Here is a 24,549-nt window from a genome sequence, read left to right on the forward strand (position 1 = left end):
ATAATAAGGAACCTCCAAACAGAATTAGCCTTGGAGGCCCTATATTTTCTCATTTATTGTAAAGTATAGGCCTAAGCGCATTTAGTTGTAGGTTATATTTTAACTATAAATTTAGTTTATAGGTATTTTGAAGAAGTAATTTTTTATTTCCAGTCTTTTGTAATGGTGCAGTCAGACCTGGCAAGATTTAAGAAATTATAACTCCATTATATTAATTTACCGTTATGTATTGATGTATGTGTGTAGCCTGTAAGAAAATGAGAAAATAAATCATTCTTTATTCTTTATTGTTGGGCTACATGTGTTAATATATCACATATTTGAATCTCGTACGGGAGTATTGAGTACTACATTTTCTAGTTGCCATCACAGTTACCCATAAGATCGATGTAGAAATATTTGCTAAACTTCAGCCAAATCCCATGGAAATGGCATGCACCATCATCGAACTCAGAGTTCGTCTTGTAGAAATTAAGCCTCATGCACAAATTCAAGTCTATAGATCAGTTTGTTTTTGAAATATTGTGTGGACAGATATACAGAAATTAAATTTTTCCAGCACCACGAGTGATAACGGCCAGTTTTCACTCTGGACTAACACTGCTGGTGAATGTTAACAGGAAACAGGTTTCTTGCCGACAAAAATTGTATCACTGACTAAACCTCAAATGGGTGGGAGATTTGAAAATCTTTGAACATTTTAAAAACACAGAACAGAAATTACAGGTTAGCTACATAGCTGCAACTAAGCTCAGTTGTTTCCAACAAACATCAGGACACGATGCTAGCGCTGACATAAAAAACAGCTCTTACTAAAAAGCATACCTCTTAGTACATTATAAATAAAACTTTATCGGCTCATACCATTAAATTCATTGAAATACAGCTGACCTTCGGTAACCCAACACTACTAATCCAACATCTGCCAGTCCGTTAATCATCAGACTATCAAGACACCATTGAAAGACAAATTGACTTACAATTCACTATTATAAATCAAGTAAAATAAATCAACTCACCCTGAACCACTAAAATGTGTGCGCTCCCCATAGCTCATGTTTATAATATCAATTTTGTACCCATTTTCGATTGCACTGTTCATTACATGAATCATTGATCTGACCAAAGCAGTTCCAGTCTCCATTGATTCAAGACGGATATCTCCTAAAACAGTCACAATTCATTCATTTTGTAGTTATTTTATGTATTTTTTTCATGCTGAAAGAGAACACAGTAAAACAAAAGTCTGTTGTCTGTAACACACAAAAGCCAAAATACCACAATTAAAACAAAACTCACATTTGTCATCTTATTTTATATAATTTATTTGCACAATGTGGGTATTTTGATAAATGTTCACCAGCTCAAAGTACAAATCGTATGTGCTTTACTGATTGAATTATGTGTATTTTTTTATTTAAAATCCACAAAGAACTATTATAATTTGTTTACTTTTGTGAAAACTCTAAACTCTAAAGGTTTTCTAATGAGGTCTTGATTTGTTGGGATCACTAGATAATTCAAGCGGTCTGATGAATCTTTAATCTAGAGTATGAGAAATATCTTTTTATTGATTAATAATGTAAAGAAATCTCAATTGGAGCAGCCCGCACCAAAATAGTCCGATGACATTTGAGGTTATGTTGCCAAATCTCTGCAGACCATCAGGTGTTCCCTGATATTGATGTGGATCAGTACTTTCTCATTCAAGCAAAATTGGCAACCCTGATGGATGCAGGATATAGAGGGGGGGGGGGAATAAAACACAACAGCCACCCTCGGACCATATTAGTGTGTGCTGCTCTAATAATTGTTATACTAGTATTATCACAAGAAATTAATATTCTATGCTCTTGCAAAGTTTAAACAATATATTTCAGACCCAAGTTCACTAAACAACAGGTTCGCTATGTGTCCCGTACTATAGTTACCTACACTGCAATAGTACCTTTCCAGATTGGAAGGTTATTCACTTTGTCAACCTCTGCCCTGAGTTTTCTCTCTGGAGGTGCTCAGTGGGCACGAAATATAACATTTATTTGTTATTTAATGTTTCTATTTCACATACAAAATTATAACCAATTTGGTAAAGATAAACCTGCTCTTTCTCCTCTATCAAAACTCATTGAAACTCATTTTCTTAAATATAAATGATTATAATTATTACAATAATTATACTGTGGGAAAATTTTTTGTCAAAGATGGAAAATTAGTAGTTTATAAGTGTTTACATGCCAAAACAAATTAGGAATGTTTAGAGAGAATATAAATTACTTAGAAAATTGTAGAACTCAAAATGTAAAAACAGTACTTTTTATTTTATTTGGTTCTTATAAAAATTTTGCTAAGAATATTATAAAAATTGCTAAAAAGAAAATAAACGTACATTTTTATGCATAGAGACCTAATAAAATTTATAATACTCAGAATAAGAAAACATAATACTAACTTCTTATATACTTAATACAATTATTGTGAATAAAACCTTTTTTAAAAGAAAAGAATTCTATTACATTTTATAGTAATGATTTAAAGCTACTACTTCATTAGGAAAGACTTTAAATTTATTTTTCAAAGCTCAGTTAATCAGAGCAAAGTTCACTGACTGTTTGGTTACAGAATCCTCTGAATTTTTCCGGATTTTAAAATTTCTCAGATTCTTCCGTGTAGATAACCACCTGTAGTAGAAGATGGTACTGGAAGTTATATATCATACATATCTACTGTTAATACATTAACACTTACCTATGCATAAAGAAACTAGCTGAGCTCCTGGTGCCACTCCGTTCTTCTCTGGAGCATCCGGGAAATTTGCAGCGGCTATACTGGCTACATGTGTACCATGAGTTGCTGGAACATTCCGTGGCAAAGTTATTATTCCTAATGTATTGAAAAGTGTAAAATCATTCAGGAATAAAAGTATCAAACACATTAAGATCAGATAACTTGAACTTAGAGAACCAATCATTTGATTACATGTACTGGCAATTTTAACTCAATTAAAAATTCAAGTATGGTAGTATCCATACACATCTTATACATTGACATTTTAGTTAGTAAAAGAAAACAGATTGCTTAAAATTATTTTTCTAACAAAAATACCAGTATGTCAATTCTGGTCAATCTTTCTTAGTATCGCTAAGTACTGACTCTATCTCTAGAACTGACTGATTCCTAGTGATTATAAGTATAATTTGTACTTACAGCAAACACTAACAATTTCTAGTAATTTTCCTTCATCGTGAACGTTAATTGAGTAGTTCACTTGGTCAGATGCTGATAGTGATACAAAATCTCTCGTCTTAGAATACTCTCCGAGTACATGGCAAGATGCCAGGTCACCTTTCTCAGACGTGTCCAAACAAGCTCTGTGAACCACATAATCACTTATAACATATTCATTGAAATCTAACGTTCATTAAATGTAATTTTTGTTGTATCATTACACAGTAGTACCATTACTCTTTGGTAGCGGATGTGTTAACGCAACTTATAATATACAGTACAACAATAATAAATGTTCATACATCAATACTGTAATAACAAATAGTGATATAAATATGAAAAAAATCTCAATTTAAACACTAGTACTGTAATTTAATTTTTCTGCAATACCTAATAGTTCTGAAAAGTCAAACTGGGACATCTTTTAGATCCTAATTTTGTTTGTGTATTTAAATCTACTTTAGATTATATTTTATGCTGGTATGGTTTATGGCATTTTAAATTATTTAATAGATGATGAGTAGAAGTCTTTTTTTTAATTACATAATCTCTTTGCTTTGTAGACAAAAATTCTTTCATTCAATATTTAGGATTACTCAAATTTTAACGATTAAAAATGATTAGTTTCTGCAGATGTCTATAAACTATTATCTTACATGAAGAATTTCAGCAAAATTATACCTTCTTATTATCTATTTGAGAGCCATCAATTGTAATTTATTCAAAATACAAATTCAACTAAACAGAAATTTGTCTTCAAAATACATTTTAATTATATATACTGAAAACATTTTTTGCCATGCAATCTTTTATAACATATTTCAATACAGATCATAAAAACCTTGTTTAGGTTCAGCAATAAAAACTTTATCATATTAAAAGGACAAAGTCAAAGTGGTTTTCTCTGATCATTTCCTGGGATCCAGGTCTAGCAGTAGACACTAATCGAGATGGACACAGGTCCATATGAATCAATTTTAGGCTGACTGAATTACATCAAGTCTATGTCAAGTTACCGCTGACAAAGTCAAAGTGGTTTTCTCTGATCATTTCCTGGGATCCAGGTCTAGCAGTAGACACTAATAGAGATGGACACAGGTCCATATGAATCAATTTTAGGCTGACTGAATTACATCAAGTCTATGTCAAGTTACCGCTGACAAAGTCAAAGTGGTTTTCTCTGATCATTTCCTGGGATCCAGGTCTAGCAGTAGACACTAATCGAGATGGACACAGGTCCATATGAATCAATTTTAGGCTGACTGAATTACATCAAGTCTATGTCAAGTTACCGCTGACAAAGTCAAAGTGGTTTTCTCTGATCATTTCCTGGGATCCAGGTCTAGCAGTAGACACTAATAGAGATGGACACAGGTCCATATGAATCAATTTTAGGCTGACTGAATTACATCAAGTCTATGTCAAGTTACCGCTGACAAAGTCAAAGTGGTTTTCTCTGATCATTTCCTGGGATCCAGGTCTAGCAGTAGACACTAATCGAGATGGACACAGGTCCATATGAATCAATTTTAGGCTGACTGAATTACATCAAGTCTATGTCAAGTTACCGCTGACAAAGTCAAAGTGGTTTTCTCTGATCATTTCCTGGGATCCAGGTCTAGCAGTAGACACTAATCGAGATGGACACAGGTCCATATGAATCAATTTTAGGCTGACTGAATTACATCAAGTCTATGTCAAGTTACCGCTGACAAAGTCAAAGTGGTTTTCTCTGATCATTTCCTGGGATCCAGGTCTAGCAGTAGACACTAATCGAGATGGACACAGGTCCATATGAATCAATTTTAGGCTGACTGAATTACATCAAGTCTATGTCAAGTTACCGCTGACAAAGTCAAAGTGGTTTTCTCTGATCATTTCCTGGGATCCAGGTCTAGCAGTAGACACTAATCGAGATGGACACAGGTCCATATGAATCAATTTTAGGCTGACTGAATTACATCAAGTCTATGTCAAGTTACCGCTGACAAAGTCAAAGTGGTTTTCTCTAATCATTTCCTGGGATCCAGGTCTAGCAGTAGACACTATTCGAGATGAACTAAGGTCTTTATGACTACATTTTAGGCTGACTGAATTACATCAAGTCTATGTCAAGTTATCGCTGACAAAGTCAAAGTGGTTTTCTCTGATCATTTCCTGGGATCCAGGTCTAGCAGTAGACACTAATCGAGATGGACTCAGGTCTATATGACTACATTTTAGGCTGACTGAATTACATCAAGTCTATGTCAAGTTACCGCTGGGCAGAACAAAGACAGGAACAACTAAGTTGGGACCACCAGGTAGAACATATATTATAGAAATTAAAGCACTGTGTAACTACCAATATGCTCTTAACCTCTTACTATGCTTCTTTCCACCCCGTTTGATCTATGCCATTACTCTATGGGTAGTAGAAAATACAAGCATTTATATGGCAAAAAATGCTTTGTAAGTTAAGAGAAATGTTTTATGCTGAGACACTTGTACTCATATTTTTTCAAATGATAACTCATACAAATACATACGTAATATAATACTACCTTTGAAGTGTTAAAGAACAATTTATTAACTTTCCATCTAGGCAATAATCCACAAGAACAAAACATATGTTACAACTTCTATCAGTTAAATTAGAAGAAACCAAACATAGTCACCTTTTCATGAAAATAAAATTGTTTAGCAAGTTGCCATAAAAAAAGCAAAATCTGTACTACTAATAAAATATAACAGTTTTAAAAATATGTTTTAAATAGTATATTTCATTGTGTTGATGATTTTTAACCTGTAATACCCTTTTATACATAATAACCTGTGATAGAACTTTCATCTTGCAGATTTTGTTTGTTAAATTTTGTTTAAAGTTATTAGTCTGGTTATTACCATTAAGAGTATTTAGTGTTCTAATTTTTATGATTCTGATGGTCAACAGTTGGATTAGCGCTCCTTAGTTATAAAAAAAGAAAACTACATCTTCTCAATGCTCATTTGATTTTTCTATATATATAACAAAAGATAAAGAAACTACAAGTAAATATTTTATTTCCCCACAGATGTTTATTATTGGTGCAGCAGTAGTGAACGCATATACTCGCTTGTGGCGTTGATCAGTACAACCAAACTACCGCATGTAAGACAAGAACCGGCCTAGCATTGATCTATAAGCACAGAGACGGTCATGTGGTATGCATAGCACTTCTCTAAACTACCACATACATCCCACACACTCAAAACTGCCATCACAAAACAAGGCAAACAATCGCTTTATGTATATACACGCTTAGAGTGTTGAGAGCATGACCAGCTCTCGGGCTTGCTCTATTGTTTACGGTGCTGCAAGAGTTAATTAAAACCATGGAACAAACCACAAGTAGCAATAAGACAGCAATCAAATAGGAAGTATTAGCTTGAAACTTGTCCCTTGGGTTTAACATGCTGACAACGACATGTACCCATTGGGTATTCACGATCTGCCGTCGTGTACCAGATCGGGTATACACCGGGATTTTGTGAAGCGTGTCTTACACTTAACCCTTTCAGTGCCAACATCCGACTACACGGACGTACATAAAATGTGCAAGAAGAGCCAGCGTCAAACTACAAGGACGTGTTTTAAAATATTCGTAAAAAATACAAAAAATATCTAAACAATCCTAATTTTGTTATAATTGTATTTATAAAGATATAAACTAATAAAAAACATTCAGTTGAATGTATTTCGATTACATTAGTGTTATAAATAAAACAAAATACAAGTGGCTGTGGACGTCGCTAGTCTGAGTCAGCTGTCGTCTGTTGTTTACTAACCAACTACGCAGTTTTGCCGATTGCGCCGAGCTAACTTGTTGTTGTTTCGTTTATTGTTGTAAAATGTTTACAAAATGAAGTGTAGTGCATCACCTCTTAGTGAAAACACTGTACGGAGAGTGTTAGAAGACGATAGTGATGTTGTTATGAGTGATAGTGAAAAAAAAAAATTTATAAAGTGAAAAAGTGTTTAGCAAGATGTGCGAAAAATCCAAATACGGATTATTTTTGAAAAACAATGATAAAACCTTTTAATTTTGAAGATAGATGTAAAATTGTTTGTGTATGTGTTCAAAAGTATGTGGAGGTTCAAATACATACTCAATTTATGGAACAAGGATTTTTTTACTGGACTTATATTTACACCAAACTGAAAAATTCATCATAAAATTGTATGTAAGTACAAGTTTTTCTGGTTTTATATTTTTAATGCATGTTGTAGTAAATTTATTTTTCAGAATTAATTTAAAGCACATTGTTTAGAGCAAAAAAAAACAACAAAAAAGTAACAATTTTCATCAATAAATAACAAAACTGTGACAGTTTTTGCAAACTGCTGAAAAATTGGCAATTATAGCCCGGCTCTTCTTGCATGAGCATAAGGCACTATGCCTGGCATTTCTTGCAGGCGCACTAGGGAGAATGTCTGGCACTGAAAGGGTTAATGGGGTATACGTTGCTAAGCATTTCCTTATTCCGTTTTTATTGTTTACCTCCCTTGGTGGTTTGTTACATTTGACCTTGCGCTTAAATAAATACCTCGGTCTATCATGTTTTCTCTTCAGGTGCACAATTGCTCAATTTGTTAGGTCAGTTAATTCTTTAAGTACTCCTTGGCACAAATTTTTTCCCATTTTAATATATTGAAAAATTAGATGGTATATAAAAAATTCCACAAAATTAACCTTTGTCGTGAATATGTTAAATACTATTTAATATTTTTATCTCAGATTGTTAGACAAGTTTATTACACGTCAATATGTGAGATATAATCGTTTATGCATAGTATTAGTACAGTTATTGATTATTCACGCAACCCTAACCAAATACTGAGTTGGATAGCAGCAATAACAATAAATAACACAGGAAGAGGGGTCTAGTAAAACTATTGGAGCATATCAAAGCTATCTAACCTCTAATATAATTTTATAAAACATTAAATCCCTGACTTAGTTTTATCATTTTAACACAACAGATAAGATAAAGTGTATAGGCCAACAAGCCATTGTCAAAACATTACCGCCACATTTCTCCATCATGAAAAACTATGCAATCATATACAGCTCCCACATCGTTGTATTTCTTCTCAAAATTGTTCAGAATCTCAATACGTGCTTCAGCTTCATCCTTTTTTAACTTCTCTTCTCTTGGTATAGTAGACGACTTGTTTGCCTCTTGTTCCTAAAGAAAATGACTATGTTGAATATAAAAGCATTACATATTTCATTTCAAATTATTAAATAATCTATACCTAAAAAGATTTGGTTATGTCCAAACACATTTGCAAAATAAGTAAGTTCTTAAGAACACAAAATTGGATTTACTCCTAACCAAAATCTGAAAACCAACAGTTCTAAAACATATAACCGACTAAATGAGATAAAATTTATATTGTGAAAAACATGACAAATACAAAAATAGATTAGTACTATAAAAAAGTAACATAGTACCTATGACCCTTGTCCACTATGTGTCCACAAGTAACATGAAAGTACAGTGAAGACAGTACAGGGCGTTTCAAAAAGGACTTTACAACTTTGAAAATTCATATAAAATTTATTAAACAAGGTACAGAGCTGGTGTTGTTTTAAAGGAAAACAGTTCAAGTTTTGACTCACGTAGTCCGCTAGTGCCTAATCACGCCGCACAAGCGCTAGTGACAGTTACGTTAAACATGGCTGCCTTCACTGGACCGGAGCGTGCTAGTTGTGTGTTTTGGTTTGAAGAATCGAAGTCTGCGACAACAGTTCAGTGTAATTTTCATACCAAGTACGCTACAGATCCTCCTAGTAGGCCTACAATTTATGAGTGGCATAGTTGTTTTGTAGAAATTATGTCAGTGAAACATAAAAAATCCTCAGGTCGTCCAAGCACATCTGACGAAGTCGTTGAGCAAGTGAGACAATGTTTTGTAAATAGCCCTACGAAATCGACCCGGCGTGCATCTCATGAGCTGCAAGTACCACATACGACGGTTTGGCGTGTGTTAAGAAAACGTTTGCACTTGAAACCATACCGATATTCGCTTTTACAAGCAAGTAAAGACACTTGATAAGATTGCCCGTAGGAACTTCTGTGTGGATATGTTAAATCGAGTGGATGATGATGAACATTTCTTGGACAACATAATCTTTTCTGACGAGTCCACTTTTCACTCAAGTGGCAAGGTAAACAAACATAACTGTAGGATTTGGGGCAGCGAAAATCCACATAAAACATTACATGTTCGTAATAGCCCTAAAGTGAAAGTTTTTTGTGCGTTGAGCAAGAGGAAAGTGTACGGCCCCTTTTTATTTCCAAGAGAGAACCATCAATGGGATACTGTACCTTGATATGTTGCAACAATTTTTAATACCACAGATCGATGAGGATGTCCGAGAACAAAATGTTTTCTTTATGCAAGATGGCGCACCACGACACTATCTGACTGACGTCAGGGATTTTCTAAATGACCGCTTCCCAGGTCAATGGATTGGCCGTGATGTGCCAATTGCATGGCCCCCCCCATTCCCCAGACCTGACACCGCTAGATTTTTTCTTCTGGGGTTTCATAAAAGATATGGTGTACGTACCTCCTTTGCCGGCCACTCTACCTGAACTTAGAGCAAGAATTTACGCTGCTGCTGAGCAAGTTACACCTGAAATGCTAGTGCGAGTCTGGGAAGAAATCGACTACCGATGGGATGTCTGCAGAATAACCAACGGAAGCCACATAGAACATCTTTAGTTTAAGGTAAAAAAACTTGAAGTTTTTTCCTTTAAAATAACACCAAAACCAGCTCTGTACCTTGTTTAATAAAATTTATATGAATTTTCAAAGTTGTAAAGTCTTTTTTGAAACGCCCTGTATATGCCCTTTGCACACGATTACCTGTTAAGTATTGTGACTGGGTCTTGTAAAATTCTCAATTATCACACTGCAAAGTCAGTTGTCCCTGCCACAACTACTATCAAAGACTCTGTGTCAGCTTGTTGGGTGTGATGGTTGGAACATATTTGAAACAGTTACCTTTCAGGCTTCTCAATGAGTTATTGAGCTCGTGTATATTAATTTTTATTTGAAATCAGCAGAGGACCACTGATGAACCCCCCGGAGGCCTGTGGAAGGTCGTTCACATATGTCAGAAAAAGGTGGGGCCAAATATTGATCCCAGAGGCACCTCACGATCGTTAACTTCCCAGGGAGATTGACAAGTAATACCATCACTATTTACATAGGATACACACTGTTTTCTCCCAAAAAGATAAGAATTTCGCCAATTTTTTGCTTTACCGCGCATCCCATAATATTAAAATTTCGTAAAGAAAAGAGTGTGATTGACGCAATCCAATGCTTTTAGAAAGATCACACATTAAAGATGCTAAAATCCTTTCTTCCTAAATCTTCTTTCTAGAGTCATTTCTTACAATTGACTGTAATACTGTTTTTACAATCAATAAATAATAAATAAAAAATCCAATAAATAATAACAATGCATCTATTGTTGAAGATTTAAAACTAAATCCGAATTGAGAGTCTGTGAGAATTTTAAACGTATTTAAGAAAATAACTAACAAACCAAAAAGATTTTTTCAAAAACATTGGACCATACAGACAAAAGAGATATTGGATGGTAGTTTGATATATCCGTCTTCTCTAATTAGCTTTTAGAACTGGAAAATCTGGTTACACTTTAGGCACCAGTTTTACACACACCTCCCTTGGTACTAATATATAAGACCCACTTCACAATTAATTAAATAAAAGTGAAAAATGGCCTTAAAATCTACAAAAATTCCCGCAAGGGAAGAAAATCCTTCTTGGGTAGGGTGGTAGGCCATCGGGTAGACATAACAATCAGGTAGTTCTATATTAGGTATGTTTTTGTTAGTTTAATGGATAAAATAACATTTTCTACTATTATCCTCATATTTCTCAATAATTTCCTTATTAGGTCTTTCCTCACTTTTTTCTCTAATATTGCTATCCATAACACTTTTTAAGTAGTTTCCACTAAAAAAATCCACAAATCATAAGAAGTGAGACTTGTAAAAATGCACTACTATTACACTCAAATGATGGTCAAAACCTAGGCAATCTTACTTTCCTGGCCATTCAGATCACTCCATGTTTTCATTGACTTTCTATTTGAACTTGCATCACAACCACTAAAAACCTGGGAAAGCTTCATTTTAGATGTTTCTTACAAAGGACAAAAAAAATCCTTTGAGCCACACCTAATCCTCACTGGATTAGAGCATTGATATAACTGTGGCCAGTGCATTGCTTAGCTTGCCTCCCCCCCCCCCCAACACAAATCCTGCCACAAGGAAGTGCGTTGCTGGAGTGTCACAAGGCAGCCTGTCCCATTCTTGTTCTAAGGTTTCATGTAAGTCTCAAGGACCTTTTGTGTACCCCGGAAGTACATCATGAGGTCAACCAGTTTACAGTTACAACAATTCTACAAACCGCCAAAAAGAATCGATCAGGTCCTCCTGACTCTTATTTATTATTAAAAATGTATCTGCATCGATTATATAAATATCATTATAAATACTGAATCTGAATAACAGCAAAATCATGCTAAAGATGCTCTAAGGAGCTAACCTTTTCACTGTTAAAGCAATTGAAATGGTGAAGTAGAGTAAGCGTTAAATATAATTTTTATCATAAGATGAAATTAATTCTAATAAAACTATCTGTGTCACTAAGGAATTATTTTATGAAGTTTGTCAATGTTTTATTTCAGACTAGACAATTTATTTATATTATTACAAAATCCAAGCAATCCAATAAATATTTTTAAGTTAAGGCTTGAAATATTTCAGAGAACTCTAAAAAGCAAATAGAAATTTCTTAAAGCAACAAGCCACTCTGTCACTACCGACAGTTGGCTGAGGTTTAACAGTTCGACATCATGAGTAGGTCCTTTTAGGACTAAGCGCGAGGACAAACTGTCCTTTTCCCTCAGGAAGGGGGGAAAAAAAAAGGTCACCGGACCTTACTGTATGCGATTTTTTCTTATAGGGTTTAATCAAAGACTCTTTATATGTGCCTCCGCTACCAACAACAGTGGATGAGCTGAGGAATCGCATTACAACAGCAGTGGAATCAGTAACTCAGGACATGCTCGCTGCAGTGTGGGACGAATTTGAATACCGCACAGACATATGCCGTGTATCTAAAGGTGGACATATTGAACACCTTTGAAAAGGTGTGAAAAAAACTTTTTTAGTTTCCCTTTCAGCCAAACAAATTAGTAATTGTATATGTTTACTACTGTTCAAAATATAGACATGCCAAATCGGATGATTCTTTTTGATACACTCTGTATTATCAATTAATGAATTATCTGTGGCACTATCAACTAAATCTCATTGTATGCACTTACACCCACAACTGCTGTATTAAATTATTAAATGAATACACATTAACTTCTGGATTCTCCTTACGTTTAAGGATGATCAGAATGAACTAAACCTGTCTGTAATTGATTTACCTTATTGATTGCATTGAGATTCCGAGTTGCATCAGCCAATGCAGTTTTGTGTTCAGGATCCCATAGTTTCTCTTTTCTTTCCTTGATAAGTCGTTCTTGAGCCTTTTTTGGGTAGATATCAAACGCGTTTTTTATTCCAAGATAGTAATTACCAGTAGGATTTTTCCATGCCGGAGGTACCTGCAATAGCGATACGTACTGATTAATGTTTATTTATAAATCAGTCATAATGTTTTAGTTGATTGAAACACTTTGAGTTATTTTCAAACAGTTTGCACAAAACAGTACGGTTTTCCTCGGTGAAAGAATTGTAATCAGTCAGACAAGAAACCTCCAACCGTAAAACTAAGGGGAGGAAAAAACTTAAATAAATATTTAGTCACAATGAAAAAGGCATTTTGCTGCTGTCTTGGAAAAAATAGATCTGTTGTAAATGTGTCAAGCTCATTCAGCAAGCATAATAAAAAAGTTATAACAATCTTTTAAGTAAGTGGCATTAACATCAAATGCCCAACCACAGTCCTTGATTTTATAAAACATATTGGAGGAGTTAACAAACGTGTCTATTACATTTTCTCAAATTAATTTATAAAGTGTACTAAGAAATGGTATAGGAAAATAGATATAGAAAATTGGTAATTATTAAGAATTTTACATGAATTTAGACGTGAAAAAATCTGAAAAAGACAATTGCAACAAAAATACGTGAACAGAGAATATCACGACTAACCTTCAGTTTACGCCCTGTGATACCCTGAAGTTCCCCATCAACACTCTGCTGAACTGTAGAGGTGTCAACGTCACCGGCTCCACTACAGTCATATCTGCCTATCAGTTTAGGTTTTCCATCACTTGTAACCTGAAATACACATCAATAATATTATTACAAACTCTCCTGAGTTTTCAATACCAACAAAACAGAATAGTAAATTAATAGGAAGTAGGAAGAAAGAAAGGACAAAAATAAAAAGGGACACTGAACCACAAAATGTAATTTAAGTTCAAAACTTGCTGTATTAAATCTATTATATACAATACACTAATGTGAATTTTCTTAATAGAACTTCTTCGTTATTTAAGAACCAATTTTAACAATTTTGAGGTGTCAAACAAAACCTGAATCCATAGTTGTGAGAAGAGTTTTAATTTTCTAATAGCCTATTAAAATTTTTAAGGACACATGCCATTTTAAATTACTTGATTCAGTCAAGAAAGAAAGAAATTTTGACCAATAAACCATAATGTATACCACATGATACTACCATATAAAATATGTTATACCTAATAAAACTTATATTACACATAGTTGAAGTTTCCAAAACCAGTACATTATTAAAATAACAATAAAACATTGTCTCAAAACTAAAATTGAGAGATCATATTTCATTAAATATTATCATTCATTCAACCATCTATAAATTACAACAAATACCATTATTATTGACAGGAAAAATTACTGCAATCAGAAAACATTAAAATCGAGCAAAAACAATGGGAGACCAAAAGACAAAGAAAGGTATCAGAACAATTAAACTGTCGATACCAATCTGACAAAAACAAAATTGTAACCATTAGTAACACAGTACGAATAACCAATTTTTAATTGTTGTCTCCTGTAGTGTGAGGGGTTACCTGTACAAAATCAAAGGTTTTTAAAATCCCAACATCAACACTGATGGCCAAAATTATTCGTAACTAGAAATGGATGTTTTTAATAACATTTGAGACTATTACAAGTGTAATAAAAACTTAATAAACTTAAAACAACAAATAAAAATATTGGATGAAGCTAATAAAGTAATCCTCTGTCCCTACTTACTACTTGTTATTATACAAAATAAGAAGGTAAATACGTATATACGTATTATATATATATATAAGTTAAGGTTAACCTTTACAAGTGCTGACATGATTTGAGTTTGAAAAGGTACTATCTCGAAATATGTTTTTCTTTTTGTGCCAGTAGTGATAGACCATCCAATGTGATCTAGGGTCAGAAATTTCTTAATTTTTCCAAGAATATGCTATGTTTATTAAATTTAAAAAATAAAGCACAATAAAACTTAATTTATTTCTTACTATTTTGAAGGATAAATATATCAGACAGTTACATAAATCATTTATAAACATTAAAACAACAAGTAGGCTATGTATAGCCCACTTGTCTTTTTCGGCATGACTAGTTAATTTTGTTTTGCCCAAGCCGCCCAATATCGAATAAAATCAACAACCAACTAATAATAATAAAAGAGAATCTGCTAATTAAGAATTCTAACCCAGTCCTCAACATATCCAACTATTATTAGTTAGGTTAACTGACGATGATTCAGTTCTATTGTCCGAGGACTTTCATTTACTCCCACAACCAAAATGAACTTCTTCAACTTCAGCAGAGGTATCTTCTCATTTGCTAGAAATTTAAAAATACAATATTACATTTACCAACAGCCTGATGCCATCATCAACTTGCTACAGCCTGTTGACTGCCTTAAGAAATTCAAACAAGCTTCCAATTGCAACCCTCCACCATTACCTTCAGACCATCCCATCGAATTGTATACAAATTATATTATGCAAACCATCACTCCAAGACATGCTATGTAGAACACCAGAAAAGAAAGACCTAGACCGCAATCACCGAAGGAGAAAAATCATAAAAAAATTCTACCTGCTAACAAAGGATCCACCACTATAGTGATGAACACAACTGACTACATATATACGAGGCCTACAGACAACGTATGGACACCTCCACTTTTAAGTTATTTAACTATAACCCCACTGAGAATTCCAACAAAGAACTCCAAACTGGTTTGAAAGGGAGGTCTCCCCACCAGAACATCTCAAAAGAAAACTTGAAACTCCTGATCAATACCAATCCAACCAAACTACAGTTTGAAACATTACCAAAAAATGAATAGCCGAAGATTACTATTGTCAGGGAGTTAAAAGTAGATTGCAGATTGTTTAATTTTCTGGATTTAACCAAAGTTTTGACTTTGGAGAAGTTGTATTTTGGCTTAACCGTTGGAGTTATAACTAAAAGTAACTGGATCATTGTTGTACGATTTTTAAAACTCTTCAACGATTGTGCCATCTGATTTCACCTAAGTCCCCTCGTTTGCCTGGTACAGAGTTCCAAAAAGGAGACTGCACTGGTCAGCCATTGTGAACATTTTAGAGTAAAGTGAATGAAGAATTTGCTGGCTTTCAGACATTTTCTAGCTGGTTACAGGTAATAAGCTAGAATTGTGCCAAATTTCAAGTTTCAAGTATGCCAGGGAGTGGGCTTGACTTTGTATCATGAAAGTAAATCAGTACCACAGGGTGTTTTGGTAAAACCTGAAGAATACTTAACCAAAGACGGTATTCTTCATCAGCCGAATAAGTCGATCAGGCTTTTATTGTACCCTGAAGATGTTCTCAGGGAGGGTAAGATTACCGGGGGTTATAGAACAGGAGATTCTTTCTTAAAGGCAGTTGAGTAAATTAGACCAAGTGAGTCAGTTTCAGATCGTTTAACGTGATCTGACATTGGAGAAATTGGACAATGTAGGATGTGATCGGAGGTTAGGAAAGTGCCAATCGGTAATGCCCCTGATCATCAGTGCGGACTTGTTGACACGTTACCAACCCGTGGCTTCGGTGACAACATTCCGGATTTCTTGAGGAAGAAGAAAACATCCCTCGAAATAATACCAAAATCCATGCTCAGATCACATTCGAGCATTTTGTAAAGTTTAATCTTTTAACTCTGGAACTACTAAAAACATATTTATGATAACCTAACTTAAACCTATTTAATTTGCGTAATAACACTCCATAGTGTAATATTTTCATTCCTAACCTCATTGCTTGCACGAAATCGGCTGTTACTGGTTATCAAGTAACCTAATAGCAGTAAGTCGTTATAAGAACGCCAATTCAGCCCAGCTGTTACTGAAATAACAGTATTCAGGTAATAGGTTACAACTGATAAACCTTTTACAGACACTAATGTACTGCCCCTCTGTAATGGCCACATGTACAATGGCGATGTAAGTCATATATTTTATTTGTGTGACAAGGTGTAAGACCATTTAGCATTCAAAATAATAAAAAGTAAGTAAATGTTACACTGTTTCGTTTGATGCATTTTATATTTACACATACTCTAGTTAGATTATATTTCATCGTAAAATTATTAATTTTTAAGATATAAAAACAATGAACAAAAACATCATTATTTTGTTTAGATTCCCTTGATTTTGTTTAAATTATTTTTATTTTATGTATCCAAAGATGCCGTAACGGATGATGTCAGCAGTAACCGATAAGAGATTGATTTACGATCATAACAAGACCACATAACACCCGTAGAAAAATTTAATATTACTCTGCATGAGAACAGTAGTTCCATTTTTAATGTTCTATAACTCAAATTAGTGGTCATTTCCACCCATTAAAACCTTATACTGTTTTATTCAGGAGGATAATAGCAATAGGTTAATAATGCAAAACTCGTAATTTGCTGGGGTAGAGTACGATAAGCGAACCCTGTTTTTTATATAGATATTGACGACCGATATTACTTAATTATAACTTTTGATAAAACCAACCAATAGTAGAGTACAATAAGCGGACCCAGTTTTTTTTATATTGATATAATAAAGTATTATCTTTTGTAGACAATAAGAGACAGTCGAAAGCTCAGGTAGACTTCAGTAAGTGGCCTACACTCTTTATTCAGTTGTTTTTATCAAATGGTTTGATTGTTATTATCCAAATAAATAATTCAACAATAAAATTTATTTAAAAAACCATATGATTCTACTATTTATTAGTTACAGTCATTTGTCATATAAAAAATAAACATCAAAAAGTAACTAATTTGTTGAGAATTTCAAAATGACAATGAATTTAAGGAAATTATGAGATTAATTTCTAGATATACATGTGGGTTCAGATACTGCCTTCTCAAAAGCGGTTGCTCACTGCTATCCACGTAATCTATAAATATTGTAACGTATTTTTGATGTTGTAGGTCTTGGCCATAGTTGGATTTGTTATTTTGTAATGTTATTGTTAAAGTTATGTTATTAAAAATTGTAATGTATTATTCTTATTGCTAAAGTATTATAATTCTTGTTTCTTACAATAATTAATATTTATAATATCGAGTTTGGATGATATATTGAATAGTTCTATACGAGCAATGGAACAACGAGTGTAGACCGCTTATTAACGTCTCCCTGAAAGATTGTGTAGGACCGTGAATCTAAGTTTAAAAAGTGACATATTAGCTGACCTGCTTGCAGATCATAGCTGTATTTAAACAGAAGAGAAGTATGGTTTACTAGAGAAGATGCTTTCAATAACGTCTTTAAAGTGATTAATCATTGCTGCCAAGGTTAGAATATTTCATATTTTCTATTATACATGTTTGTTCTATTGTTATCATTTCTCGTGGAGGACCATAAAAAAAGTTTAATAAAAGTGGAATGTCAGCCGACCTGCTTGCAGATCATCTCTGAGAGTATTTGTACAGAAGGGAAGTACGGTTTTCTAGAGAAGATGCTTCAAAAACTTCTTGAAAGCGGTTAATCATTGTGTTTGATTGTTACAGCTCATTTACTATTTATAAGATTATCACTTTGTGCATTATATTAATTATTTTAATTAAAACAAAAACGGAATGTAGACTCTGCAGAGAAGAGGATTGGTTAGATTGTCCTCCCATCTTAGAAACTCGGAAAATATTCCTGGGAGAATATCTCCTCAGCCCCAAGGATATCAGAGAACAGGAGTCCTCAAATCTGATCGGTTTTTGCAAAAGCCTTGTACTTTGAGGATAAAAAATTAAAGTAAGGGAGGCGCAAAGGTCCTTAAAGGACTAAGCGTGGGGACAAACTGTCCTTTTTCTTCAGGAAGGAAAAATAAAAAAAATGAAAAATATGATTGTATGTCATTACTATAGATATGTTGATAAAATTTATAAACGTGTATTCGATAAATAAATATTAACACGTTAGCTGCCAGCCCCGAAAATTACGTTTTAGCGCTAAAGTACCAAATTTTTAAAAGATAAATTGGTGTAACCTTTTGTTATTTTTCTCTTCTTTGGTTACTAATACACATGATTTTATGATTTATGTATATTTATTACGTTTTTAAAGCGTTGTGCACATTGGCCCGACAGAGTTTTTTACAATGCGATATATTACATAAATCATTTGCCGTCGGGCCTATACGCCAGACACCTGATTCAGGGATATTCAGTTTTGTTGATGTGCAGCCTCATTAATTCCCGCGCAAATAATTCCCGCGCTTTAGTTCTCTGTCTGCAATCGCATCAGCTTACTTCTAACCTGCCTTTTCCACATAGCTGAGTGCTAATTGACGCGTTTTGTTACTCGAATCCTACATTGTGTTTTTTATAAGTAATGTTTCGATAGTTGTGCGTGTATACTAGTAATCAGTAAAAATGAGTGGCGATAATCTTCTTACGGATGAAATCGAACGTATGATTGAGAATCCATCTTCCCTGGGTGATATATTTGCAATATATAAGTGATGATGAACGTGCAGGAAGAGCCACGCATTCCAAATGTGACCACTACAGGGCACCACTACCTGACGTCATCTGCTTTTGTTGGTGGAGGAGTACAAAAACGCCGACAAAGAAAGGTGTGCAAGTTGTGCTACAAAAATGTATCAGAGGAAAAAGGACGTAAGGTAGCAAGAAATTTGACACAAGTAACTACGTTTTGCAGTGAATGTCCTGAAAAACCATTTTTGTGTGAAACATGTTTCAAAATTATACACAAATAGTATATCTTCATTCATCTTTTGTATAGGGTAATTTTGTATTTACTTATTTTTCTTTACTTATAAGAATTGAATTATTTGAATAGTAAGGAAAGCAACAAAAATAAGATGCAACTTTTTATTTACTACATTTACTTTTTGTGAAACTTGTAAAATAAATCTCTTTTTACTGTAAAATAACAAATCACATATTTTATTCTTCCTGGTAGCAATAATAAGGCTAAAACCTTATTATTTTATATTCTAACACCTATAAAATACCCGTCGGGCAATGTGGCCCAACAAAAGTGGCCAATGTAGCAATCGCATTCATATCACTAATAACGAAAATAAACACAACAAACAAAGTTCTGTTAATAGCTGAACTCTTCATAGTTCAATCAGTTTCAGTTAGAGTCATCAGGGTGCAGCACAGGCACGAAGGTAATCAAAATGGCGGGTACCATCATTGTTATGCTGTCGGGCCACTTTACCCGATGTGCAATCTCTTAAAGACGTAGAGCGTCGGTCCATTTGGCCCGACGTGGCAGCTAACGTGTTAATTATTGATGATTGTACTAATCAATAACAAAACCGGGTCCGCTTATTGTTCTCTACCCATTTGCTGATCCGGCCGTTAAGTTCACAACTACCTAGGATTGGACTGACAGAAGGGGTTGAGATGAAGCTAGGATAAGGCGGCAGTGGAAAAGGTGCCATGTGGGAGGTGTCTACAAAATTAGGAAAACTGAAGACAACCATATTTGCTCCTATTACAGTTAAAGTTGTTTCTTTCCCACAAATTTCACATAATGGGTTTTTCCGCACGAGTCCAACATGTTGAAAGTCATGAAAAACAAGTCTTATCATCTTCCAAAGCAATGTTGTGTAGTTTTCTAAAATTGACTTTCATTTTTTCACTTTCAAATGTTACTTAAATAAAATTGAAATATTACATTAAGAGTATTATTTGATATAGATTATTTAATTAATCGTTAAAGATAATTAATCAGTATCGATTGATTATATCGATGGTTATGATTAAATAATATCGTTTGCCAATTTCGATATAAAAAACTGGGTCCGCTTATCGTACCCTACCCGAATTTTGACCCAAATGAATATTTTTTTTTTCATTTCGAGCTAAAAATTAATTAGTTGTTATCGAGTTGAGACGAGTGCCTCTGGCCATCAGTGTGGACTGCGGCACTTCGGTCCCGCCCCACGCTGATGTCAACGAAAGAAAAAAATCTCTCGAGATAGTACCTATCAGTAAAATATCAAATTCTAGAGGGGCTGATCAGAAATATAAATTGAAATGTAATGCAAAGGCAATCATGTAAAGTGTAAAAATGCCACTTCGTGGCAGAAAGAATATCAGTTCACCACAGAATGTGCAGAAACGCCAAACTCCAATGAAATATAGCGGTGTCTTTAAATGCAGCAAAGTGGTCACCAAACCAAAATATGTCTCTATGTCTAAGCATGTTCTTTGAAAAAAAGAGCCTGCCTGGGCCAATTTTAAAAAATTACAACATTTAAAACTTGTTTTTTTACTACTTTTCCAAATTTTTCTGTTGCAACGAAACCTCAAAGTCTCCCGGTTTAAAAACAATACGCGAAAACACGATAAACAAACACACTCATTATTAAAAATTCCATGTTCTATAAAAAAAAAAAATCATCTCGTTCCAGTAAAAACGTAGCTAAACTCTTAACATGTCCGACAAAACACTCTGACACACACATTTTACTGCGATTTGTCGAACTAGTGGATGGTTGATCCATGATTGTCATGAACTCACTCAATCCAAACTACAGTTCACGATATCTTTTGAAGCACCGACTTCTGCCCTGGAGCCCTCAGATAACAGATACGCTATCAGTCCCGGCCGCAGATAATATTTAAGCAAACAGATTATCCAGACACAGCACAAAAACAGAACATTAAAACCTTAACTAGTTATAAATCCATGTTATTTGTCATTTGCATCCCCTAAAACTTTATATATTTTTGTTCAGGAGGATGAGCAGAATATATTGATTACGTCAAATTCGTGATTTACCAGGTCAGCCTTTAACCTCATAATTGTCTAAAATTGTAATGTAAGAGATTCTTCGTGTTACGGTAATTTACTATAACTCTTATTGTATATGATTTTTACACATACATCAAAGGTGGATAATATATCGAATTGTTCGATAATAGCAATTGGGTAGGATACGATAAGTGGACCCGGTTTTTTATATCGAAATTGGCAAACGATATTACTTGATCATAACCATCGATATGACTAATTGTTACTGATGAATTATTTTGAACAATTAACTTCATCTGTATCAACAGCTGTAAACACTTTCAAATAATACACGTAATCGTATTATTATTATATAAACGATTACGTGTATATAACAATTATTATTATTATAAATACACTGAAACAAAATATATGCTAGTATACACGGGCGACCGATTGGGTCGACAAGTTTGTTTTTCAATCAATATTCGTTAAAAAATATTGATGCCGACCCGATCGGTCCAGAATTTTAAACGATTTATTTTAAAAGTTTTAAAGTATATATTATTGTCATAGTGTATAATAAACACAACTAAAGTAAAAATATCTAAAAATAACTAACGGTTAAATTTGGCATTACGCCGAAAATTTGAAAATATGCTGCCGGCAGCTAACGTGTTAAATAATATGAATTGTGGCTCATAATTATGAGTTTTCCTGTTTGATCGTTCTCGTTTATTTATTATTTATATAATTTCTTGGTATCAATTTACATTAACGTGACCATGGAATGTTCATTTTTTTTTCCTGAAAACAATATTGAAGAAAAAATTCGTCGGCAACGAAAATCAAAGGAGCTACGATTTTTTTTAATCCTCTGAAAACTCCATATTTGACAGTTTCCTATAACTCCGCGTCTGCTCAAACTCAGTATAGCCAGATTTTAAAAACCGATTATCATACCAACAACGAGAAATTATCGTACTTTCATATAAAACAATCGTACCAAACACATTTAATGAAAAAGTATGTTATGTTCGTGTAATAAATTATGTTATAATTAACTTTTGGTTTGTTACTTGTATAAATTTGTCAAAAATATTTCTTGGTACGATAATAACTACCCATCGTGTATCTTACCGGCGCATAAAATCAATGAAATTATCGTACCTTTACGATAATTATCGTACCTCTGGCAACACTATCCATATTTGACAGTTTGGTAATACTCCGCGCCTTCTCAAATAAAGAAGGAACGCCATTTTGAACTACCGTTGTTCCTCCACGTCTATTCTTAACCTCCTAGTTCAGTAGTGGTAATGGCACACCTTTGTTTTGGATGTTCGGTATCTCACGTGGAAGCAATTCATAAAGACAAGTCTGACTAATACGTTAATCCTGTCAAAGATGCCTGCCCGCTGCGCAGTGCTTGCTCTTTTAGAAAAAAAATTAACTCGAGCTTGCAAAAGTCGAATCCCAGATCACGTGATGCCCCTGCTCCTTAACGCAATAATGTCCGAAAAGCATAAATATAATACAATAATATACTTTCCCCCCAGTTCATATGCACCTGTGATAATAATACTTGGCTATAAATGCCCAACCCATGAAATAAAAAGTCCATTTTCCATGGTCATGCTAATGTAAATAAATAAATATCAATTTCTTAATTATTTATAAGTTTTCCTATATATTAATATTTTAATTTAAAATATATGATTGTAGTCTAGGATTCGTGATGCGAATATTAGGTATCGATGATTATATTCTTCGATATATAAAACCGAGTCCACTTATCGTACCCTACGCTAGCAATCGAATAAACGAGTGTAGGCTGCTCATTAAAGAATGAATGAATCACAACAAATTATCTATTGATTTAATGTTATTAAATGTACATAAGGTTAAACATATTAAATGTTCATATAATTCCAAGCCTAGAAAATTCAATTTAGATAAACTATGACAACCTATAAATCACAGGCATTTTTATTAAATTTACATTTTGTATAAAATGTTAAGCTAACCTGTAAACCACCTGCACCAGGATCAACACCAGAATCAAAGATTGCGATAACAGTACCCCTGCCATCATATTCTGGATATTTATTCACGAATGCTGCAGCTCCAGTTTCTTTTTTGGGTAACAAAGATGAGGTAGGGAAGTCCATAACCACATCCATGACTGGTGTTACTGAATTGTTTAAGTGTCTTTTGTTTAAATTAATTGAATATATTTTTGTACTAGAATGAACAAGTTGGCGAAAAGGACGCCAACAAATTACAATTACTTTACAGTTAATTTTCTTGACTAAAATTTATGATTTAGCGCTAGCAACATCTTTATCCTATAACAACAATCGGTGACTCTCACTTTTCTACCGTCTTAAACACAGTATTTGTATTTTGTAAGCCTATGGAAGGTTTAATTTGATTTGGTTGTTATATGACTATGGTTGAGGTTGACATGAGCATAGAGGAAAAAATTGTATGAATTGTTCGTTGTTGCTATTCCGATTACTGCTCCAAATTTAATATATACTCCTAATCTATTTTTATCAGGACCTAATTACACTATAAGCGCAGTATTTCGAATATCCACCACCTATGCCCTGCTGTGTCCAGTATTGGCAAGCGTAACAAAAACAAATAATTTACATTACTTTAAAACCCACAGTAACGCCGGTCTTATCATTACAACTATCAGACCTCTCACCCACCTTATTTATGAACACATATTTTGACATTGTTATTCTTTTTTATGAAGATTCTTGAAAATATGAAATCTCGCTAAGAGAGTTGTAACAATTTCTCTATAGCTGAGTTCAATTACAATTATATAAAAGAATTCTACTGTCCGGCCTTTGTCTTTTGTATCTATTTCATCAAATTATACATCTCTATTTTAATGTAAAAATACAATTTATCTTATAATCTCTGATAAGTGGGAAAGAACACATACACTATTTTTAGTGCTCTGTCCTCATAATTATTGAGGGATGTTTATATTTTAC

At 33.7% G+C, this 24,549-nt stretch overlaps 1 protein-coding gene across 1 annotated transcript in view; it reads right to left on the reverse strand.

Moving 5' to 3' along the window:
- LOC124363348 (tripeptidyl-peptidase 2-like) overlaps window positions 1–23,935 on the reverse strand; it is a 57,746-nt gene extending 33,811 nt beyond the window's left edge. Inside the window, exons 1-7 of the mRNA XM_046818597.1 lie at window positions 23,563–23,935; window positions 13,462–13,590; window positions 12,732–12,911; window positions 8,273–8,433; window positions 3,205–3,368; window positions 2,746–2,850; window positions 1,020–1,164 (exon numbers count right to left, since the gene is read on the reverse strand). Coding sequence (XP_046674553.1) covers window positions 1,020–1,164; window positions 2,746–2,850; window positions 3,205–3,368; window positions 8,273–8,433; window positions 12,732–12,911; window positions 13,462–13,590; window positions 23,563–23,718 — 1,040 coding nt within the window. The 5' untranslated portion in view covers window positions 23,719–23,935. The remainder of the gene's footprint in view (window positions 1–1,019; window positions 1,165–2,745; window positions 2,851–3,204; window positions 3,369–8,272; window positions 8,434–12,731; window positions 12,912–13,461; window positions 13,591–23,562) is intronic.
- Between the last annotated feature and the right edge of the window lie 614 nt (window positions 23,936–24,549).

Source organism: Homalodisca vitripennis, chromosome 5 (assembly GCF_021130785.1).
Source record: "Homalodisca vitripennis isolate AUS2020 chromosome 5, UT_GWSS_2.1, whole genome shotgun sequence".
NCBI classification, from domain to species: domain Eukaryota; kingdom Metazoa; phylum Arthropoda; class Insecta; order Hemiptera; family Cicadellidae; genus Homalodisca; species Homalodisca vitripennis.